This window comes from Oncorhynchus kisutch, linkage group LG5, assembly GCF_002021735.2.
Source record: "Oncorhynchus kisutch isolate 150728-3 linkage group LG5, Okis_V2, whole genome shotgun sequence".
Lineage (NCBI taxonomy): Eukaryota > Metazoa > Chordata > Actinopteri > Salmoniformes > Salmonidae > Oncorhynchus > Oncorhynchus kisutch.
The window spans coordinates 41,969,684-41,991,566 of record NC_034178.2 but is presented as its reverse complement, the minus strand read 5'-3'; the positions used below and the strand labels follow the sequence as shown (position 1 = coordinate 41,991,566).

Here is a 21,883-nt window from a genome sequence, read left to right as displayed (position 1 = left end):
GTACTAATTTCCCCACTTCACAAAGAAATACAAAATACCTGTAGTTTTGTTCTTGAAACATTATATTGAAATTGTAGAATTATATTAATTCCTATGGAGGACTGCTTCTTCTGGGGAGTACCCATAGAGTACCACAATATGAGTCATAATACCTAGAGAGATTTACATGGTTATCAAAAAGTAATTCCAGGGTAGGTCTACATGAAACACAGACCTTATTTTAAGTGTTTCTAAAATTCCTTATGGGAAAAATGTATGGTGGAAAAACAATTTGACCGCTAGATTTTATTTGGTATTATGACACCTCAATATGGCAGCTGGTGGCTTTAAAGCCTCTAATTGACCAATACATAGCATCAGCAATCCAGGGTTTATATATACATGTACATCATTGGAAAAGACAGAGTGTAATAGCAGCACAATTTCAGCATTTATTTTAGCGGGACACAATAGAATGACTGTCAACGCCGAAGTTAGTTAACGTTCTCTTTCAAGAAAAAAAAGGAATTGTAAAGAGAAAAAAAAGTGCAGCACAGTCACTGAAGTTCAGAAAGAGCTAGATGCTGCACACACAATACTGAAGCTCCAAAGTGCCCAGTTACATCAAATGACACATTAACGAGGTACTCTGTCTTCATAAATTATGTTCATTTACACTGTTCCTGCTCCTTTTCCCTTCAGCATCCTGGTGTATGGCAGTGTGAACACTGAGGCCCAGTGCCTGTTGAACCTGCGAAACCCTCATAGCTGCCCTGTTCTGTGCCTCAAACACTGCACCAACTTCCTGTTTGCTGGGCTCAGGGATGGAACCATGATGGTCTATGGAAGAAGTAATGGAGGTACGGTCTCTCCCTGGCCTCCCGAGCGGCGCAGTGGTCTAAGGCCAAGCATCGTCCAGGTTAGGGGCGGGTTTGGCCGGCAGGGATGTCCTTTTCCCATCGAGTACTAGCGATTCCTGTGGCAGGCCGGGCGCAGTGCATGCTGACATGGTTGCCAGGTGTATTGTGTTTCCACTGACATATTGGTGCGGCTGGCTTCCGGGTTAAGTGGGCATTGTGTCAAGAAGCAGTTGAGTTGTTTCGGAGGATGCATTGCTCTCGACCTTCACCTCTCCCGAGTCCGTACGGGAGTTGCAGCGATGAGAGAAGACTGTAACTACCAATTGGGGAGAAAATCGGGGTAAAAAATAGAATAATAAAAATAAAAGGTATCTCCCTGTGTCAGGAAGATAGTCCTCAGATTTAAATCCAAAATGGCAGAATTGTTGAAGCATCACACTACTAACATAGCAATTTATTTAATGTCAGTAGTCATAGATGGATACATGTTTCAAGCCATTACCATTATAGAAATTAAAGCAGGAGAATGGAAAACATTTATAATTATGTCACGCCACCAATACTCTTACAAATATTAGCTAGTAATTGATATTAATTCAGATAATCATTGCATTCACTCATTAGCCTACTATAGCAACGATGTGTAAGGATTGTATTATATTGTATGGAATGTGACATTAAAATGGATAGGTTATTTTGTTATTAGACATTATTAACAGGGCTTGTATCTGTAACAAAAATGGCTTTTGATTTAGTAATCCAATCAAATTAGTAGTGCAATTATGAGTCTTACTGTTTCCTTGTTTCAATTTGTACATCTGTCGATTTGTACATGCTAATGCATGTCTCAATCTGCTGCAGTGAATGCTTCAGTGAGTGTGTAAGAAACATATATTCTGTCATGCATTCAGTCTGCTTGCAGAGACATGTAATGCGTGATAGGATTTTCAGGGGATTCCATCAAGTGGATGCATTTGTGTAAAGCAACTTAATTTCAGAATAGCAACCTTGGAAAATATTGCCTTAAAATGCCTATTTTAATGCCCATTGTTGGTGATATTCCCTGTCAGTGTAAGGAAATGACACCTGAAGTCACCATACAGTGGTTGGCGTGGTTGTGCTTTGGTCAGTCAGGCATATCATACAGTAGGGCCAGAAGGCTTAGTTAGCACAATCTCAACATTCACTCTCCCAGTCACCTCAGCCTGCGGGAGCACAATGGCTTTATCACCAAGCGGTGTGGTGTGGTGCGTCTGTCCTGGCTGTGTCAGTGTGACTGCCTGCATCTCCCCAGCACTCTACTCTGCTCTCACCTCCAGCCATGCAGAAAGGATGATTAATTACGCCAGTGTGCTGCGTGTCGATTAAATATGACTATTCATGTTATGTAAAATGAATAAATAAAAAAGAGGGAGAAGACAGATGAAAAGCTCTGGAGTGGAGCGTGGATGGTGTCAGGCAATGTTTGTGCATTTTGCACAGCTGTTAAAAATTGATGCCCCTGGATGGTACACTACTGCCTGGAAACCATGTCTGCAGGAGTAGGAAAATATCAAGTCCTCACATGGGACTTCTATCAAAAGGCATATGAACAGCCTTCCCAGCACATTGTTGCTAAGCTGAAAATCCCAATTTCTTTTTTCCTTTTGTGGTGCGTGTGGTAGAGCAGTGACATCGCTTGTGCATGGGGCCGAGGGGACTTTTAAAAGACTGAATTTGAAAAGGTGGAAGAATGACATTTAGAACACGACAAGCAATTAACCTGGGCAAGTCAGAAGTCATTGTGAAGCTATTCTGGTTTGAAAGGCAAGATATAAACAACTAAAAAATGTTAATTAAATGGCTGTGTGCACTTTCTTTTTAAATGTTGCTTCATTAACGCACTGCAAATGAAAAGCTTATGTAATGCGCTTTATAACACGTTGCCACAGAAGCAGGTATGGGTGATTACAACTCAAAGGAAAAAGGTCTGCTTCATTTTCACACTGATGTGCAAAAAAAAGAAAGTTGCGTTAAAGAAGTTGGAAAGCTGATTAAATTGTATGGCAGATATTAGCATATGGTATTAAGAATGAATGAACCCAAAACATATTCCAAAGACACTGCTTTCATCAAATTGTGATTCAAGCTGGTGTGTGCATACGTGAGTACGCGTGTATGTCTATTTGTGTGTATGTGCGCGCATGTGCATGCTTAGTTGCGCATGCACATGTGTGTTTGTGAAACAGTGAGTATAAGTATTTGTATGTTTTTTCAGTTTGGAATATTTGTCTACGAAACACCAGGGCAAGTTCCTTCAGTGTAAGTAGAAGAAATATATTTGAATTGCCTTGCTCAAGGCAACAGCTGCTGAATCACCACATTTCATAGACAAACAGAAAGTGTTGCATGTATTTAAAACATATTCATAAAATGGTGATAACAAGTCATGATTTTGTCAGCTGTTTTAGCAGAGCTTTGATTTGTCCATTGTAAAGTAGGAGTAATGGGGCGGCAGGTACCCTAGGGGTTAGAGAGGCGAGCCAGCAGCCGAAGGTTTGCCAGTTGTAATCTGTTGGGAAGTGAGCTGTGAGGTGAGCTATCAAATTCTAGATGCTTTTGCCTGCCGTTGTGCCCTTGAGCAAGGCACTTTACCCCCCACAACAACTGCTCCACGGACACCCTTCTACAACCTGTATGTATGTGGATCTTTCGGCGGGGTTGGGATAAAAAAGCGGAAGTAACATTTCGGTTGGAACTTGTGTATAACTGACGAATAAAGTGATCTTAAATCTTCAGTTTAAAGTGTTCTAATCCTGAGTGTTGGTTGTGTTGTGTTCTCAGGTGAGTTGTGGGAGCCAGACTCCAGCAGGACTGTTATTGTGGGCCCAGAGCCGGTGAGGACACTTCTTTTACTGGAGGACTCTATGTGGGCCAGCTGTGCCAACTCTGTGACCATCATCGAGGGCTCCAGCCTTGCCACCCAGGTACAATAGGAGATGCACCATGTGTTGTATAGTTTGCACAACACCACACAAACACATACCTCCTGAAATGCACTTCCACCTGGCATACTTTTCACAACTGCCTTAGAGCAGAGGCTCATGCACAGAATAGTCTCAACAAGCCCAACAATATCCTGTCTTTTCCTTCAACTCAACACACTTGCTATTGGAATTGTAAACTATATTCGAACTCGAAACTCCTTGAGTTATACATTGTTACTTACCCTGAGTACAGAATGAGTTTTGAGGCAGCAGTGGCTCTCTGTGCTTGTACACTTTCCTGCCTGTCCAGTCCTCTGGAGATCAGAGCTTAGCCAGCTGAGTGACCACGCAAAGGAGACAAGGTTCTGTCTGGCTGGCTCCAGCATATCCCTCCTCCGCGTTGAACAGGCGTGTGTGCTCAGGTTGTCGCTGATCGCTCCTTTCATAACTTTGTCTTCCTTACTAATGCACACCCTAGAGGACTGACTTCACTGGGGCTGTGATGCGGAACTGGGATCAGGGAAGCAGCACTTGCCCCTGGGGCTGAGCAATAACTTCGTGATGGGGGCGCAGGCCAGGGTCGTGATCACTCAGACTCACCCATCTCTACTACTTTAGTGGTCTAGCCCATTTACCTAAGTTAGAACGGCCTTACTGTCAGCTCTGCTCTATCTTGAATTGATGATCCTTGATAGAGCCGGGAGTTAACACAGAAGGCTACACTGCGCTCCCTGCAAAGCTCCTGTGTAAATGGGCAGCGCCACACTGGTGTGACATCGCAGTGTGCCGAGCAAACAGAATAAAGCCCCTCAGACAGTCCTGTGGATATGCATCCTTCTCTCCTCCTTCTCCTCCTCTCCACCCTTAGTGGGTTTGAAGTGACCTGTGTGTGTGTTCTGCATTATGACAGAGCTGTGGGAATGGTCCATCTGCCCTCAAAAAGAAGGGTTCTAAATCAGGCCTGTCGTCAAAGCCTAACCAGGCAAGATGGCATCGACACATGGGCCTTTGATCAATATTGACAGGCATGGGTTGTCTACCTCCCTCTCCTCCCAACTCTATAAGATAGGAATATGCTTACTCCCCCTCCTTCCTCCTGTACTACCCATGCCCACTCCCCTCCTTCTCCCTTTCCTACCCATGCCCAATCCCCTCCTTCCTTCCTTCACCTCCATGACCGTGTGATTGTGGCTGTGGATTTGCTCCTCTCCTAAGAACAGAAACATTGTCAAATCAAATCAAATGTTATGTCACATGCGCCGAATACAACAGGTAAAATCAAATCAAATGTTATTGGTCACATACTGTACACATGGTTAGCGGATGTTAATGCAAGTGTAGCGAAATGCTTGTGCTTCCAGTTCCGACAGCGCAGTAATATCTAACAAGTAATCTAACAATCCCCAACAACTACCTAATACACACAAATCTAAATGGATGGAATAAGAATATGTACATATAAATACATGGATGAGCCATGGCCGAGTTGCATAGGCAAGATATAATAGATGGTATAAGATACAGTATATACTGTGGCTTGCGAAAGTATTCACTCAATTTTTGTTGCCTTACAACCTGGAATTAAAATAGATTTTTTGGGGTTTGTATCATTTGATTACACAACATGTCTACCACTTTGAAGATGCAAAATATTTTTTATTGTGAAACAAACAAGAGGTAAGACAAAAAAATGGAAAATTTGAGCGTGCATAAATATTCACCCCCCCAAAGTCAATACTTTGTAGAGCCACCTTTTGCAGCAATCACAGCTGCAAGTTTCTTGGGGTATGTCTCTATAAGCTTGGCACATCTAGCCACTGGGATTTTTGCCCATTCTTCAAGGCAAAACTGTTCCAGCTCCTTCAAGTTGGATGGGTTCCGCTGGTGTACAGAAATCTTTAAGTCATAAATGTTTCCCCTTAAACCACTTGAGTGGTATTTTGCAAGGCACTGTACATATGAGGTGAGTAATGTAAGATATGTAAACATTATTAAAGTGGTATTGTTTAAAGTGACTAGTGAGTCTCTATGTAGGTAGCAGCTTCTCTGAGTTAGTGATGCTGTTTAGTAGTCTGATGGCCTTGAGATAGAAGCTGTTTTTCAATCTCGGTCCCAGCTTTGACGCACCTTTACTGACCTTCTGGATGGTAGTGGGATGAACAGGCAGTGGCTCAGGTGGTTGTTATCCGTGGTGATATTTTTGGCCTTCCAATGACATCGGGTGATGTAGGTGTCCTGGAGGGCAGGTAGTTTTCCCCCGGTGATGCTTTGTGCAGACCGCACCACCCTCTAGAGAGCCTTGCGGTTGAGGGAGGTGCAGTGGTCGTACCAGACAGTGGTACATCTGTAAAATTGTGCATCTGTAAAAGTTTGTCAGGGTTTTAGGTGACAAGCCACATTTCTTAAGCCTCCTGAGGTTGAAGAGGCACTATTGTGCCTTCTTCACCATACTGTCCTTGTGGGTGGACCATTTCAGTTTACCATACTGTCCTTGTGGGTGGACCATTTCAGTTAAGAAAATATCTACTAAATAAACTAAAGTAAAACAATGTAATAAAGCACAAGATATTTTCATAGCAATAACGAGGCTATATACAGAGGTTACTGGTACCGAGTCAATGGGCGGGGGTACCGGTTAGTCGAGGTAATTTGAAAAGTGACTAGGTATAGATAATAAGGAGCAGCGAGTAGCAGCAGTGTAAAAACAAAGGGGACGGGTCAATGTAAATAGTATCGCTTGCTGTGCAGTAGCAGAGAGAACAGTCTATGACTTGGGTGACTGGAGCCTTTGATGATTTTTTTGTGCCTTCCTCTGACACAGCCTAATGTATAGGTCCTGGATGTCAGGAAGCTTGGCCCCAGTGATGTACTGGGCCGTACGCACTACCCTCTGTAGCACCTTGCTGTCGAAGGCCGAGCAGTTGCAATAGCAGGTGGTGATGCAACCGGTCAGGATGCTCTCTATGGTGCAGCTGTAGAATGTTTTGAGGATCTGAGGACCCATACCAAATCTTTTCAGTCTCCTTGGGGGGAAAGGGTTTTGTCGTGCCCTCTTCACTACTGTCTTGATATGTTTGGACCATGACCATGTTGGTGATGTAGACACCAAGGAACTTGAAACTCTCGACCCGCTCCACTACAGCCCCGTCAATGTTAATGGGGGCCAGTTCGGCCCACCTTTTCCTGTAGTCCACGATCGGCTCCTTTATCTTGCTCACATTGAGGGAGAGGTTGTTGTCCTGGCACCACACTGCCAGGTCTCTGACCTCCTTCCTATAGGCCGTCTCATCATTGTCCATGATCAGGCCTACCACTGTTGTGTCGTCAGCAAACTTAATGATGGTGTTGTAGTCGTGCTTGGCCATGCAGTCGTCTGTGAACAGGGAGTACAGGAGGGGACTAAGTACGTGGCAGATATGTTGTTGCCTACCCTTACCACCTGGGTGCGGCCTGTCAGGAAGTCCAGGATCCAGTTGCAGAGGGAGGTGTTTAGTCCCAGGGTCCTTAGCTTAGTGATGAGCTTTCTGGGAACTATGGTGTTGAACTCTGAGCTGTAGTCAATGAACAGCATTCTCACATAGGTGTTCCTTTTGTCCAGGTGAGAAAGGGCGGTGTGGAGAGCAATTGATATTGCATCATCTGTGGATCTGTTGGAGCGGTATGTGAATTGGAGTGGGTCTCGGGTGTCGGGAGGATGCTGTTGATGTGAGCCATAACCAGCCTTTCAAAGCATTTCATGGCTACCGACGTGAATGGCACGGGGCGGTAATCATTTAGGCAGGTACAGCATTCTCACATAGGTGTTCCTTTTTTCCAGGTGGGAAAGGACAGTGTGGATGTGCGATTGAGATTGTGCTCAGTGTAATGCAGGGCTAATGAGCTGTTCAGGCGGTGGGACTTTAGTGATACTTTAGTGCTGGGGCGTTAGCCAGCAGTGCTTCTCTCCTCTGCTGATGAAGGACTTGGGTGGTGCTGCTGTTTGTGTGACAGCAGTGCTGTGTGGTAGGGGCATATTACCTCTGTCACGCTTTGCTACCACTCTCGTGGTTGTAAGCAATGCAGAACTCAGCTCCCTAATACCACGGTGTCAATTGGGTGAGCAGTTGTTGCCTTCACTTTATTTGATAGTGAGGAAAGCGTGCTCCACTACATGTTCAGCATCACCATACATTTTTAGAAGAGACCTTAGTGTCAAATATATGCTCTGATAGGCTGATGGGCTCTCCAGGCAGTATCCAATGTTGTCAAGGCTGGCAGTCATGCAGCCCTGTAAACAAATATCACTTCCACTAACCTCTTCAATTAAATTACCCTACCAGTCAATTAATTATCACAACCGGCCTTGAATGGGAGTCCCATAGGGTGGCACACAATTGGCCCAGTGTCATCCGGGTTTGGCCGGTGCAGGCTGTTATTGTAAATAAGAATTTGTTCTTAACTGACTTGCTTAGTTAAATAAAGGTTCAATAAAAAATTTAAAAACGTTTTGTTTGGCCTCACTAATGTACAGGGTCAGATCAAATTTAAAGCAGCCAGATATTGACATATCCAGTGAAACATATGCTAGACAAGGTGTCATGATGACAGGGTGTCAGTTAATGATTAGTTTGTTAATTAAGAATTAGTCGGTTTATACCAAAATTACTGATTAAACCCCCCTCATAATTTCTCGCGGTTCACTGACATTGTTAATGCTCTTTACATTTTATACAAGTTTGAACTTGGTCTGTAATTAGAGCTTAAATACTTTGAAATAACGCTTCTTGAATTGAAATCTCTATCAGAAAAATAACATTTGGTATAGTCCATCTGTAGAAAAGAAATGTTTAAAATGTAGATGCTCTACAGATTATCAGTTATAGTTCAACTAACAATCTACTAACCCTTGTCCTAACCCTAACCCTAAACTTAACCCTTTTATTTAATTTTTCTAAACCTAACCCAAACATCTTTTCTTTGTGGTTGCACTTGAAAATGGGAGAGATGCAGTATCCTCTCCACCCAAACAGAGCAGAGCATGCATCTACTGCTGTGGTGTCAATTAAAAGAGAAAATACATCAAAGGGTTCTCTTCTCTCCCCACTCTCTAACAAAGGAGGTCCCTCTGGCAAGAGCACACAAACAGGTGGAAATCCCTGTCCGCTGGTGCCTCGCGCGCTCTCTCTTTCTCTCTCACACTCACTCTCACTGTCTTGCTCTCTTTCTGACTAATCTCTTAGCCCCTGACTCATAAACCAAGAGGACCTGGGAGATGATGCCAGAGCCAGCCCCTGTCATGGTGCAGACCTCGGGGGTAGCATGCCTAGCCATGATAAGGCTCGTTGCTCTTCCTCAGCAACTCATTCAGTTAAAACATTTTTTTTATTTAACTATGCAAGTCAGTTAAGAACAAATTCTTATTTACAATGACAGCCTACCCCAGACGACTCTGGGCCAATTGTGCACCGCTCAATAGGACTCCCAATCACAGCTGGATGTGATACAGCCTGGATTCAAACCAGGGACTGTAGTGATGCCTCTTGCACTGAGATGCAGTGCCTTAGTCCGCTGCGCCACTTGGGAGCCCGAGTTTGTGCCTGAAAAGCCTTCTCTTTTCCTGTGGTCTTGAGAAGTTGGAGGGTGGGAAGATGTTGTATTCTGACACAGTAGAAAAGATGCCCGAGTCTGTGAATCATTGGTGCAGTTAATTACAAGCTCAAGAGAGACACACTATGGCCTTCTGAGAAAGCAGGGTTGGTAATCTCCAGTCATCTGGCCAACTTGGGTTTTGTGGAAAGATTCAAAGAGGGCTACATTCAGATGTTCTATTGGTCTTTTCTAATCAAGTACTTCAAACAATGTGTAGGCAGGTTGCTTAGGATTCAAACATCCTCAAACAGCCTAATTCATACTCTTAGAGGAGGTGCTACAACAAATGGGAAGCAGCCTAATTCATACTCTTAAAGTTGGGAGACAGGGTGCAGGGGGGGGGGGGGGGCTAGGATGAGGGGTGGCTAGAGGGGTCCTCAAGGCCTGAGAGAGAAAATACTTCAGCTTCTCTTCTGCTGTGCTCGTGGGTAAAGGAGCACCTGGTTCTTCTGGATACACTGAGTACACATGAAACATGGAATATTGATTGAGTTACTACAGATCAATGCTCTTCCATTTCCACCGGCCTCTCTATTAATAGATAATTCATTCATGAATGATCTTTTCCCAAAATCCTCACCCTTTAACCTTTTATACTCGTGGGAATTTGCCTATATGGATATGGTTAAATGCATAACAATGGTAGCAATTGAAAGGGAACAGCTTGGAGATAATGGGAAAATTATTAGACCGTAGTTGAGGACACAACAGTTCACCTGACACAACACAGAATAAAAACATTACACTGATGATTTTATGTGCATTTTACATTTACTTCCTTTTTTGCTGCATTTGTTGATACCGAAATCTGAAAATACTCTGGTTACATTCATTAACATGATAATAACTATATTCCTGGTAAATGTGGGGTAGGTGCAACATAAGACAACAAACATGACAAGGGTTTGAGTGAGAGGACTGACTAGTGTCTCCAAGTGGCCACACACCTCTCCAAGGTGTGCACAGTTTCTAAAGGAATTTCCATCTAAAAGGACCCATGAGTACCAACATGTGAAGTTCATAGGAGCATGTCAAATTGGATGTCAAATGAAAGCTAAGAGTCTATATTTTTGGGAAGGCATAGATAGATGTTTCAATCATTTTCCATCTTTAATTAGTCATACGTAAAGGCTTTGATTTCCGGATAAACAGATGGAAAAGGGGTGTTAGAAAACAGCTACTAGGACAAGTCTTAAAAGGAATCAGAAATACATCAAAACACAGTAATGTTGAAGTAAAGACCACTGCCAACTAATATCAACACATATTTTGTTTTGTTTACATTGCCTTTTAATTCTGATACCAAAATCCCACATAATGTATCTTTAAGATATTTAAAAATGTCTATCCTCATGAGGAGGGAGGATACTGAAAGTTGAAAGAAGTAACAAGTAATCGTCGTCCTACCAATTAGTTATAGTGATTTACTAATATCAATTTTGTTTATGAATTAGAAAGTGATTAAAACTCATAATTCCGTTACCAAAAAAATCAGTAATGGAATTATTGCAACTGAATTGGCTACAATGGGAAATCATAATAGTCACCTGCTACTGTCCTGCCTTCCACTGGCATACTGTTATTATTATTTGATTTGATTTATTTTTCTGTTATTTTACCAGGTAAGTTGACTGAGAACACATTCTCATTTGCAGCAACGACCTGGGGAATAGTTACAGGGCATGAATGAGCCAATTGTAAACTGGGGATTATTAGGTGACCATGATGGTTTGATGGCCAGATTGGGAATTTAGCCAGGACACCAGGGTTAACACCAATACTCTTACAATAAGTGCCTTGGGATTTTTAATGACCACAGAGAGTCAGGACACCCGTTTAACGTCCCATCCGAAAGACAGCACCCTACACAGGGCAGTGTCCCCAATCACTGGCCTGGGGCATTGGGTTATTTTTTAGACCAGAGGAAAGAGTGCCTCCTACTGGCCCTCAAACACCACTTCCAGCAGCATCTGGTCTCCGATCCAGGGACTAACCAGGACCAACCCTGCTTAGCTTCAGAAGCAAGCCAGCAGTGGTATGCAGGGTGGAATGCTGCTGGCTAAATGTTATGTTCAGCTGGTTACTGTTTTCTTTCTCTTTCTGTTATCTGGTGGTCAAACCAAGAGTGTTAACAACCGTCTGAGTCTGGACAACCTCTCTCTCTCTCTCACACTCATACTCTCTCTGTCTTGCTCTCTTTCTGACTAATCTCTTAGCCCCTGACTCATAAACCAAGAGGACATGGGAGATGATGCCAGAACCAGCCCCTGTCATGGTGCAGACCTCGGGGGTAGCATGCCTTGCCATGATGAGGCGCGTTGCTCTTCCTCAGCAACTCATTCATTTAAAAATGTTTTTATTTAACTAGGCAAGTCAGTTAAGAACAAATTATTAATTACAATGACAGCCTACCCCAGACGACACTGAGCCAATTGTGCACCACCCTATAGGACTCCCAATCACGGCCGGATGTGATACAGCCTGGATTCAAACCAGGGACTGTAGTGACGCATCTTGCACTGAGATGCAGTGCCTTAGACCGCTGCGCCACTTTTGTGTGCCTGAAAAGCCTTCTCTTTTCCTGTGGTCTTGAGAAGTTGGAGGGTGGGAGGATGTTGTGTACTGACACAGTAGAAAAGATGCCCCAGTCTGTGAATCATTGGTGCAGTTAATTACAAGCTCAAGAGAGACACACTATGGCTGAGAAAGCAGGGTTGGTAATCTCCAGTCATCTGGCCTACTTGGGTTTTGTGGAAAGATTTAAAGAGGGCTACATTCAGATCTTCTATTGGTCTTTTCTAATCAAGTACTTCAAACAATGTGTAGGCAGGTTGCTTAGGATTCAAACCTCCTCAAACAGCCCAATTCATACTCTTAGAGGAGGTGCTACAACAATAATGTGGTTTTTACAGAACACAAGGTAAATTATTGGATTCTTCATACACCACACTAAGACGTTATCCCATTCCACTACCTTTTCAAGCTTTTTTTTGTTACATGAAAGCATGCTTTGCTTTTATATTTACAAGACCATCAGGCTTGATTGTGTGAGCGGTTTTGTCTCTTAGTAATGTGGTGCCTCCCTGTATTTATTTTAACTTTTATTTTAGCAATATAAATCAAATCACATTTTATTTGTCACTTGCTTTGTAAACAATAATTGTGACTGACAGTGAAATGCTATTTGGTTAACTACTTAGCAGTCTTATGGCATTGGGGTAGAAGCTGTTCAGGGTCTTGTTGGTTCAAGTCTTGATGCATCAGTACCACTTGCTGTGCGGCAGCAGCGAAAACAATCTATGACTTGGGTCTTTGACAATTTTTAGGGCCTTTCTGACATTGCCTGGTATAGAGGTCCTGGATTACAATACATCATTGATAAAATGTTTTATTTTCATAATAACCTTGTTTTTTTGGTCAGTAGGTGCCCAACATAACAAAAGGTGGTGGTGTGTTACGCAGATAGATAAATCCTGTCTGAATTCCTTAGTTCTGTAACCGTTAGCGTATCTGTGTAATATTGACATAAACTCAGAATATGCAAACATGGTCCTGTTTTATCAATTGCTGTGCTGATCAAAGGACAGACCATTACCTCTGCCAAGTGAATATGTAGCTTAAAGTTATGTTTGTATTTATTATTGCAATAAAGATTGTGATGCTACAATTTCCAATAGGCTTATATCTAAAACAATACATACAACCTAAGGATGTGGGGCTAATATATACACACACATCATTTTAGCAGGACACAGTCAAATCCATTATCCCTCTGAAGAGTCTGAATTAGTGGTGTGTGAAAAATTATATAATTTACCTTGCATGCGGTACAAACCACATTATTGTGGGAGCACCTCCTCTAAGAGTATGAATTAGGCTGTTTGAGAAGGTTTCAAGCCTATGAAACCTGTCTACACATTGTTTGAAGTATAATAGACCAACATAGCTACTGCAGTAGGTCAAAGCTGTGTGCTGGAAAACCTTGGTAGAGCAAGAGTTGAGTTGGCATTGTGGTGCTCATGTGAATTTGATTTCTTTTTCAGCCTATTTATCACTTAAAGGTGCAATATGCAGAAATCGCTCTGCCATTTCCTGGTTGCAAAAATTCTAATAGTTCGCCTAATTTCAGTTTATGTGACAAAACAAGCAAGCGCAGAGAATCATTGTACCATCTAAAACCACTGTGAAATATTTGTTAATTAACCAAAAATATAGTATGTTCAGCTGTTTGAAGCTGGTGCACAGAACGGAAAGTAAAAGATGTAAAAACACAATTTATGAACGGGAAGAATAGAAATAGGGCACATTGAACAGATCTGCCGCTTGTTAGACTTGCTTCCAATGAGAATGACAGATCTATAACTCACAATTCTATGTGAATTTGGTCAGGTCGCCCAAAAAGTTACATATTTCAGATTTAAAACGTGTTTTTTTGTTTTTAATCTGCATGGTTTTTACACCGGAAGGTGAATATACCACATTATTATACAACACTATTAAATACAACGCCTGGAGAGGGGTTCTTATATGTCATTGATCCACAGTACTTTCTTTAGTGTGCACATTTGTGTGTGTGCTTCTGTGTGGGTGAGTTTTTATGTGCATGCATACTTTTAATAAAGTCATATCTATGATATTATAACTTCATTATGGATAAGGTGTCTACATACAGGTCCATAAAATTGTGATGTGGAGAGCAATGGTAAATAAGCAATTACAGACAGTATCGTCACACTTTATATGGTAATTTGTTTTGATAGCCAGAATGCAATATACCGGTATTATAAATGTCCAGATTTCGCTAGGATCATTTTTATTCTCCAGATTGGAAGCATGTACCTCAGCAGTTCCTCACATAACCCTTATATCTGATAGCAGAGAAAGCTAACCCAGATAACATCAAGTGATTTGACAAAACAAATATGTTCTATTGCATTTAGACTAGGATCTCTACATGTAAAATGAATTGTATTCATAAAAAACTCAGATCTACAGTATATCTAATTTAAAATACCAATGTAAACCGGGTCTAACGGTGGCCATACTGTTTGGTCACTGATTTGTATCTATATGTTCTGTGTGTAAGCATTTGCTTGCCAGCTCTAGGCCTATTTTAAGTCCCATCTCTACTATGGTTTCCATGGTGATGTTATTCACTGCTTCCATCGTGATGTTATTCACAGCTTCCCCCCTTCCCTCTCTTCCAGAGGTTTGAGGTACACCCAGACCCCATGGTGACCGTGGCCCATATGGTGCGGGCTGGGGGAGGAGTTTGGATGGCCTTTAGTGAGGGCTCTTCTATTCGCCTGTTCCACACTGAGACACTGGAGCATCTGCAGGAAATCAACATCTCCACGCGAGTATCTTTGCACAACCCAGGTACAGTACAGAACACCCACCCTCAGGTTGGCATAGGGATTCATCTTGACCTTCTAATTCCAGGGGCCAACGTTTTCCTTCTGTTTTTACAGTAGAGCCCAATGTTACCCTCTCTAACACTCTTGCCCTTAAGCCCTCTGATTTAATGCATCTCTATAATTTTGACGTCCCATTCTTGGTTGTTTTTGTAGTATTTTAGAAAACACTGAAGTAGAGTGTTGTATGACACAACGTCAACTCCACAAGTCTTTGCTATTTTTCTATCACATTCAAATCTGTCTTCAAGGTCATGCAAATGCATGAGCCTGACCTGTTGTATTAGTGGGTTTAGGAGGAAAACATATGGCATACATTAGTCCGTTTTTGGGGCCCTCATTGTACAAGAGCAATGAGAGGGCACCAATTAAGTCACACCTACGATGCGCTCCTCACTGGACAGGTATTCTGGTCTTGTCTTGCTGGAACTAGCTGCTCCTTGGGTCCTATGCTCCAGGGATTGACCTGAATAAGTAGCCGCTAGAACCCGAGGAGCCCTAATGAAGCTGTAGGGTAAGAGGCTGGAATTAATAAAAGGAATAGAGTCATGAAGGCGCTGTTAAAATGCTGTCAGGCAAAGTTTTTCATTGCAGGAGTTGCCATGGAAACACTTGTTTTTCCTTTAACGTCCCTGCAACGCTGGTATTGTGCCAGTTTTTCCCCCTTCTTTCTATTGGCGTCTCTCCATTTTCTTCTCTCCTCTCACTTTCTCTCTTCTTACCTTATCTTTCTCCCTTTCATTTTGTACTGTCACATCTCTTTTCTTCTCACCCATATTTGCTGTCGTCATCTCACCCTCATTTTACCTCTCACTGCAACCCCTTTAGGATGATATATACATTCTCCTCACCTTCATGATACATTAAATATACTGTATATCAGCCAACCCAGGTATTTCCATGGGAGAGTCAGGATAAACCCACAGCAGACACAGAAAATAGTATGTCTGAGGGTAGTCATTCCACACATTGTCATTTTGATTCAATCTCTGCCCAAGGTCCTATGGCGCAGGGAGTCATTACATCCATTAACCTGGTGCCTCAACTCTCACACTGTTTCTGATGGTTATTTTGAGCTGATTCAGTGTAGCCTGTGCTCCCTTTCCCCTAATGCTGTCTGAATCTATTCAAATGTGCCTCCTTCCCCCATGAATCTCAGCCCAGACAGAGTTTGATATTCTCCTGGTCAAAAGGACTGAGCATCAGAGTCGGACAAAACTAAAATAAGAAAAAGGCAGTGCACCAAATCAAGCTTCAGCAGCCAGACAAAGATAATTACTGTCAATAGTTCCACTGTTGTAGCCCTTTCTCATGAAATGGATGGAGAAGGAAATAATAAGAAAAAGAGTCATGTTTCAGAAAGCCCAAGCTTTTCTTTCTCAGATCAAAGTTTATTTTTGTTAGACACTTGTAGAAGATAGTTTGGTGATCCTGAGGTCATTTCCTCCGTACTCCAGCACTTCCTGATGAAATATGCAGCATGTATGAGAACGAGGGAGGGTGGCAGGTTGGCCTCAGGGAAAGTTGGGAGACATGGTGCAAGGGGGGTTAGGGGGGCTAGGATGAGGGGTGGCTAGACGGGTCCTCAGGGCCTGAGAGAGAAAATGCTCCAGCTTCTCTTCTGCTGTGCTCGTGGGTAAAGGAGCACCTGGTTCTTCTGGATACACTGAGTACACATGAAACATGGAATATTGATTGAGTTACTACAGATCAATGCTCTTCCATTTCCACTGGCTTCTCTATTAATAGATAATTCATTCAAGAATTATCTTTTTGCAAAATCCCCACCCTTTAACTTTTTACACTCGTGGGAGTTGGCCTATATGGATGTGGCTAAATTGAAATGTTTCTTACAGAAGAAACATGGAAAGCATATGCATAACCATGGTAGCAATTGAAAGGGAACAGTTAGGAGATAATGGGAAAATTATTAGACCAAAGTTGAGGACACAACAGTTCACCTGACACAACACTGAATACAAACATTACACTGATGATTTTATGTGCATTTTACATTTACTTCCTTTTTTGCCACATTTGTTGATACCGAAATCTGAAAATACTCTGGTTACATTCATTAACATGATAATAACTATATTCCTGGTAAATGTGGGGTAGGTGCAACATAAGACAACAAACATGACAAGGGTTTGAGTGAGAGGACTGACTAGTGTCTCCAAGTGGCCACACACCTCTCCAAGGTGTGCACAGTTTCTAAAGGAATTTCCATCTAAAAGGACCCATGAGTACCAACATGTGAAGTTCATAGGAGCATGTCAAATTGGATGTCAAATGAAAGCTAAGAGTCTATATTTTTGGGAAGGCATAGATAGATGTTTCAATCATTTTCCATCTTTAATTAGTCATACGTAAAGGCTTTGATTTCCGGATAAACAGATGGAAAAGGGGTGTTAGAAAACAGCTACCAGGAAAAGTCTTAAAAGTTATCAGAAATACATCAAAACACAGTAATGTTGAAGTAAATACCCCTGCCAACTAATATCACACTTATATTTTGTTTTGAAGAAATTGTCTACATTGCCTTGTGCCTTGTAATTCCGTTACCAAAATCCCACATACTGTATCTTTAAGATATTTAAACATTTCTCTCCCTCTTGAGGAGGGAGGATAATGAAAGTTGACAGAAGTAACAAGTAATCGTCGACCACCAAATAGTTATAGTGATTTACTAATATACATTTTGTTTATGAATTAGTAAGTGATTAAAACTCGTAATTCCGTTACCAAAAAAATCAGTAATGGAATTGTTGCAACTGAGTTGGCTACAATGGGAAATCATAATAGTCACCTGCTACTGTCCTGCCTCCCACTGGCATACTGTCATGTTCAGCTGGTTTTCTTTCTCTTTCTGTTATCTGGTGAGAGAGAGAATACAGTAGACGGCATGCCTCAAATGTTTGATTTATGACCCTATGTCCGGATGACGTGTGTATGCCCAAATATGGGCATCCGGTCAGGACATCCTGGCGGAAGTTATCACGTGGTTATGCCCATATAAGTGCATCCTGTTCCTGTTGTCACGTGTTAGAGTGTGTGTTAATTTATGCATATATTGCATCTATTCCTTTGAAGTTGTCATGATGATTGATGTGTAGGGACCTCATTGAACTGGGTGGGATGTGTTTGAACATATCAAGGAGGATGGCGCCACACCCCCTATTTTATTCCCCTTAGGACTGTTGTCTATGAAGCAGGAATGTCCTGGGGATATTGGGTTGGGGGAAGACGCATTATAAATAAGTCCCAGAACAACACAACACATAACCTGTAGCTAAAGGGTTTGTCAACGAGTATGAAGCGAGGGCCAACCAACGAGAGCGTACAGGTCGCAATGGTGGGTAGTGTATGGGGCTTTGGTGACAAAACGGATGGCACTGTGATAGACTGCATCCAGTTTGTTGAGTAGAGTATTGGAGGCTATTTTATAGATGACATCACTGAAGTCGAGAATCGGTAGGATGGTCAGTTTTACGAGGGCATGTTTGGCAGCATGAGTGAGGGAGGCTTTGTTGCGATATAGGAAGCCAATTCTAGATTTAATTTAGGATTAGAGATGCTTAATGTGAGTCTGGAAGGAGAGTTTACAGTCTAACCAGACACCTAGGTATTTGTAGTTGTCCACGTATTCTAAGTCAGAGCCGTCCAGAGTAGTGATGCTGGATGGGCGAGCAGGGGCGTGAAGTGATCGGTTGAATTGCATGCATTTAGTTTTACTTGCGTTTAAGAGCAGTTGGAGGTCACGGAAGGAGAGTTGTATGGCATTGAAGCTTGTCTGGAGGTTAGTTAACACAGTGTCCAAACAGTGTCCAAACCTGCATGCGGGAGCGTAACCATAGCCTCAAACTAATTAGCATGACGCAGCGGACATAAATCTTCCTAGAAAATCTTCCTATTCATGAAAATCACAAATGAAATATATTGAGACCTAACTTAGCCTTTTGTTAATCACACTGTCATCTCAGATTTTCTAAATATGCTTTACAGCCAACGCTAGACAAGCATTTGTGTAAGTTTATCATGGTATAATGCTATGGCTAGGCTCTGCTACCAGCAGGCAACATTTTCACAAAAATAAGAAAAGCAATCAAATTAAATAATTTACCTTTGAAGAACTTCGGATGTTTTCACTCAGGAGCCTCCCAGTTAGATAGCAAATGTTCCTTTTTTCCAAAAATATTATTTTTGTAGGCGAAATACCTCCGTTTGTTCTTCATGTTTGGCTGAGAAATTGACCGGAAAATGCAGTCACTACAACGCCAAACTTTTTTCCAAATTAGCCCCATAATATCGACAGAAACATGGCAAACGTTGTTTAGAATCTATCCTCAAGGTGTTTTTCACATATCTATTCAATAATATATCCATCGGGACAATTGGTTTCTCATAAGAAGCGATTGGAAAAATGGTTTTCTGCGGGAGCCATCATGTGACCACTTGCTAAATGTGGTCCTTTACGGCTATTCTTCAACATAAATGCGTAGCTCATTCACAGCCATATAAGGAGTCATTGGCATGAGGCGGTTTCAAAAAATGCGGCACTTCCTGATTGGATTTTTATCTGGGTTTCGCCTGTAACATCAGTTCTGTTGCACTCACAGAAAATATATTTGCAGTTTTGGAAACGTCAGAGTGTTTTCTATCCAAAGCTGTCAATTATATGCCTAGTCTAGCATCTTTTCGTGACAAAATATCTTGCTTAAAACGGGAACGTTTTTTATCCAAAGATTTAAATACTGCCCCTGGAGTCGCAACAGCTTATTAACATGCCTGAAACCAAGGCTTTTATGCTTACAGAAGTCAACAAATGAGAGCACCTGGGGAGTGGGAGTGGAGCTAGGAACTGCAGGACCTGGATTAACCTCTACATCACCAGAGGAACAAAGGAGAAGTAGGATAAGGGTACGGCTAAATACTATACGAACTGGCCGTCTAGCATGTTCGGAACAGAGAGTAAAAGGAGCAGGTTTCTGTGCACGATAGCATAGATTCAAAGCATAGTGTACAGACAAAGTTAAGGTAGGATGTGAGTACATTGAAGGTAAACCTAGGCATTGAATAATGATGAGAGAGATATAGTCTCTAGAGACGTTTAAACCAGGTAATGTCATCGCATATGTAGGAGGTGGAACAACATGGTTGGTTAAGACATATTGAGCAGGGTTAGAGGCTCTACAGTGAAATAAGACAGTAATCACTAACTAGGACAGTAATGGACGAGGCATATTGATATTAGAGAGAGGCATGCGTAGCCAAGTGAACATATAGGTCTAATGAGTGGTTTGTCTGACTGGGGACACGGCGATTCAGACAGATAGCAGGCTGATGCTAACAAGCTAACAGTTAGTAGGCCGGGGATAAACAAGCTAGCAGTTAGCAGACTGGGGCTGGCAAGCTAGCAGTTAGCAGACCGGGGCTGGCAAGCTAGCAGTTAGCACACCGGGTTAGCAAGCAAGCAGTTAGCAGGGGAAAGCAAGTTAGCAGACCGGGGCTAGCAAGTTAGCCTTTGGGGGACGTCGCGATGGGGGTAAGTCTGTTTTGCCTCTTCGTGAGGTGTAGTCGATAGACCAGTCGTGGAATTAGTAGGATTCGAAGTAGCTCTAGGTAGCTAGCAGGCCTAGCAGGTTAGCAGAATGGGCCTTCAGCGGGCGTCGCGCCTGAGGGGCCTGTTGGAATCCTCGGGCAGATTACAGGCAGTAGAAGGGGTCCGGATATTGTAGCCCAGGAGTGGGCTTCGGTGGTAGCACAGGAGCCCTATCCGGGCTAGCTTCAGGCTAATTGGTGCTTGCTCCGGGATGGAAACACTGTTACCGGATGTCTACCATGCATACTCCCTATCTACAAGTTAAAATATTATGATGGGGAGCTTATAGAGGGATCTTTTTATGAGAAGGAACTACAGAAGGTACAGTTAGGTAAAGACAAAGTATTTCACGTGGAGGAGATTCTTAAAGAAGTCAACAAATGAGAGCACCTGGGGAGTGGGAGTGGAGCTAGGCACTGCAGGACCTGGATTAACCTCTACATCACCAGAGGAACAGAGGAGAAGTAGGATAAGGCTTATTTAATTATTTTCTGCCGTCAGTCTGCACTTTCTTGGTGGGCTCCTCCTTCCTTCAAGATAGAGTCAAAGGCCCGGGTCACCTCTGCCCGACTCTTATTTTTTTAAGACCCTTATAAATGCTATTTTAGAGAAAATATCTATAACCGTTAGCATGTAGCAATTTCCCAAAAATTTTATCTGCAAGGGCCTGCGTGTCACATAGATCCGCCTGAACCTGGGACAAGGGATGAGTAGAAAAAACTAAAACTATTGTTTTCGTACAGGTTTATGCAGAGTATAAGCATCCTGCTCTGCTAAACACTCATTCACTTGAGCAATGCCTAACCGGCTACCTGTTTCTTCCGCTATAGCTCTCTGTAAATGCTCCTCACCCCCATAAGACCCAGGGTTAGAGGGGGTATAATAAATGTTTTTCAACATCTGCTCTGCCATCCTTCTTGCCTCTCTGAGGTACAATAACGTTAATGAGCCCCTTTCAAATAACGACAACATTTATTTTATTTTTTTTAATATTTTTTTTGCAAACATCAAGTATCATGTATACAGACAATTCAGGATTCGTAGCAGGATACTAGTCCCCGTTTTCTCAACGAACCAAGCATGCAACACCCTGTATATTTGGTTTACACTTACAGGTTTGTGTCGCAGAATTATTTTAACGCACATATCCGCTATATAAGTATATAAACAGCAAATATGATACATGTTACAATTAAACGGTGTTTCAAACAAATAAAGTAAAATCTTAGACAAAGTTGTTTCTAGTTCTTCAGAATCATCCCCAAGACGGGATACCAGTTGTGTCCATTGTAGACTCTCGCCCATATGTCGTACATGATTCATGATTTGCTCCATTTTTAGCATGCGCTCTACATTAGCCCATGTATTGTGGGTTGTGTAGAACGATACATTGTTCACTTTATTTTCAATAATTTGCTGCATCACATTTGTAAG

At 42.3% G+C, this 21,883-nt stretch overlaps 1 protein-coding gene across 2 annotated transcripts in view; it reads left to right on the top strand.

Annotated features, from left to right (window-relative positions):
- LOC109891537 (rho guanine nucleotide exchange factor 10-like protein) overlaps positions 1–21,883 on the top strand; it is a 148,098-nt gene that overhangs the window by 107,072 nt on the left and 19,143 nt on the right. For both annotated transcript variants that reach the window (XR_004210026.1, XM_031825094.1), the window contains exons 22-24: positions 682–839; positions 3,663–3,805; positions 14,641–14,812. Coding sequence is in view for 1 of the 2 variants with exons in the window: in XM_031825094.1 (XP_031680954.1) it covers positions 682–839; positions 3,663–3,805; positions 14,641–14,812 (473 nt within the window). In the remaining variant the exon portion in view is untranslated. The remainder of the gene's footprint in view (positions 1–681; positions 840–3,662; positions 3,806–14,640; positions 14,813–21,883) is intronic.